Raw genomic sequence first — 2,685 nt, forward strand, 5'->3', positions numbered from 1 at the left:
TGGGAGCGTGTGAGGCGGCGGAGCAGCGCACGGTGTCGCTGCAGGCTCAGGAAGGGCGGGTGGGCGGCTCCGCCCCGGTGCGGCGGAGAGCCCGGCTGTGAGCGCGGGGGGGCGGCTGGGGCCGGGCAGCGGAGGCGGTGCGTGCGGGCGGCGGCGGGATCCGTGCGGGGCCCGTGCGGGGTCGGAGTTGAGCGTGGGCGATGGGCGAGCGTGTGTGGGGTGCGGTGTTGCGGGTGGTGGCGGTGCAGGCGGCGTGGGCGCTGTGCTCGGGGCAGGTGCGGTACTCGGTGCCGGAGGAAGCCAAGGCCGGGACGGTGGTGGGCCGTGTGGCGCAGGACCTGGGGCTGGAGGCGGGCGAGGCGGAGGCGCGGCGGCTGCGGCTGGTGTCTGCGGGCCGGCGGGCGAGCGTGGAGGTGAGCGGGGCGAGCGGGGGCGCTGGTGGTGAGCTCGCGGCTGGACCGGGAGGAGCTGTGCGGCAAGAGCGCGCCGTGCGCGCTGCGGCTGGAGGTGCTGGTGGAGCGGCCGCTGCGCGTCTTCCACGTGGAGCTGGAGGTCACCGACATCAACGACAATGCCCCCACCTTCCCCGCCGCCCGAAAAAACCTCACCATTGCGGAACTGAACACGCTCCCGGGTTCTCGTTTCCCGCTGGAGGGCGCGTCTGATGCGGATATCGGAGTGAACGCTCAGCTCTCCTACACACTCAGCCCCAGCGAGCACTTCTCCCTGGATTTGCAGCGGAGTGAGGAATACCGTGAATCCTTGTTTCTGGTGCTCACGAAACCTCTGGACCGGGAGACGATGGCGGTGCACCGGTTGTTGCTGACGGCGAGTGACGGGGGCCGTCCGTCTCTGACGGGGACGATGGAGCTGGTGATCTCGGTGCTGGATGCGAACGACAACGCGCCCCAGTTCAACCAGTCGGTGTATAAAGTGCAGCTGCCGGAGAGCGCTGCAGAGGGGACGCTGGTGGCACGGTTGAACGCCACGGATCCCGATGTGGGAAGCAATGGTGAAGTGACGTTCAGTGCAAGCAACACTTTTCCGGAAAAGGGATTAAACCTTTTCTCTTTAAATCCAAAGACAGGCGAGATCCGTCTCACGGGTGCCCTGGACTATGAAGACATCCGTTCGTATGAGATACTAATTGAAGCGACAGATAAAGGGACACCCCCGCTGTCGGGTCACTGCAAGGTGTTGCTGGAGGTGCTGGACGTGAACGACAACGCGCCGGAGGTGCGGGTGACGTCGCTGTCGGTGCCGGTGTCGGAGGACGCGCCGCTGGGGACGGTGGTGGCCCTGCTGAGCGTGTGGGACCGGGACTCGGGGGCGAACGGTGGTGTGCGGTGCTGGGTGTGGCCGTCGGGTCCGTTCGTTCTGGAGGCGACGGTGTCGGGGTCGTACTCGCTGGTGCTGCGGGAGGCGCTGGACCGGGAGCGGGTGTCGGAGTACGAGGTGGAGGTGCGTGCGGAGGACGGCGGTTCTCCGGCGCTGGGCGCCCGCGTGGGGCTGCGTGTGCCGGTGTCGGACGTGAACGACAACGCGCCGGCGTTCGCGCAGGCGGTGTACACGGTGCTGGCGCGGGAGAACAACTTGGCGGGCGCGGAGCTGGCGCGGCTGTGGGCGCGGGACCCGGACGAGGCGGGCAACGGGCGCGTGAGCTACTCGTTGTGGGAGGGCGCGTTGGGCGGGGGGTCGGGGTGGTGGTGGTCGGGGGCGTCGGTCTCGGTGGGGGGTGTTGCGGCGTCGAGCTACGTGTCGGTGGAGGCGGAGAGCGGTGTGTTGCGGCCGCTGGACTACGAGGAGGTGCAGGTGCTGCAGTTCGAGGTGCGTGCGGTGGACGCGGGGGAGCCGGCGCTGTGCGGCAACGCGACGGTGCAGCTGTTCGTGCTGGACGAGAACGACAACGCGCCGGCGCTGCTGCCGGCGGCGGGCGGCGGGGCGGCGGCCGGGGCTTTGTCGGGGGAGGTGTCGTCGGCTGTGGAGGCGGGGACGCTGTGGGCGTGGGCGCGGTGGGGTTCTCCGTCGGGTCAGGTGGTGGCGAAGATCCGCGCGGTGGACGCGGACTCGGGCTACAACGCGTGGCTGCGCTACGAGCTGTGGGAGCCGCGGGGCAAGAGCGCCTTGTTCCGCGTGGGGCTGTACAGCGGCGAGGTGAGCACGGCGCGGGCGCTGGAGGAGGCGGACGGGCCTTGGCAGAGGCTGGTGATCGTGGTGCGGGACCACGGCGAGCCGGCGCGCTCGGCCACGGCGACGCTGAGCGTGTCGCTGGTGGAGGGCGGCGAGGCGGCGCTGGCGGCGGCGGCGGCGGGCTCGTCGTCGCTGCTGCCGCGCTCGTTGGCGGGCGGCGAGAGCGGCTCTGGGCCGGCGGCGGCGTCGGCGGCGACGAACGTGTGGCTGGTGGTGGCGATCTGCGGCGTGTCGAGCCTGTTCCTGCTGGCCCTGGTGCTGTACGGGGCGTCGCGCTGGGCGCCGCGGGCGGCCGTGCTGTCGGGGCCCGGGCCCACGACGCTGGTGTGCGCCAGCGAAGTGGGCAGCTGGTCGTACTCGCAGCGCCACAGCCGGAGCCTGTGCGTGGCGGACGGCGCGGCCAAGAGCGACCTGATGGTTTTCAGCCCCAACTTCCCGGCGCCGCGGCCAAGGACACGCAGCCGGAGCCTCCCGCTCTCCTCGACACGGTCAGTG

At 70.9% G+C, this 2,685-nt stretch overlaps 1 protein-coding gene across 1 annotated transcript; it reads left to right on the top strand.

Moving 5' to 3' along the window:
* Positions 1 to 6: 6 nt before the first annotated feature.
* LOC113942034 (protocadherin alpha-2-like) lies at positions 7 to 2,679 on the top strand. The gene is given in 3 exon segments (XM_027633174.1): positions 7 to 428; positions 430 to 2,324; positions 2,326 to 2,679. Coding segments are annotated over 3 exon segments (2,403 nt in total). The 5' UTR covers positions 7 to 200; the 3' UTR covers positions 2,606 to 2,679.
* Positions 2,680 to 2,685: the final 6 nt, after the last annotated feature.

Source organism: Corapipo altera, unplaced genomic scaffold (assembly GCF_003945725.1).
Source record: "Corapipo altera isolate COAL_440 unplaced genomic scaffold, ASM394572v1 188, whole genome shotgun sequence".
NCBI classification, from domain to species: Eukaryota; Metazoa; Chordata; class Aves; order Passeriformes; family Pipridae; genus Corapipo; species Corapipo altera.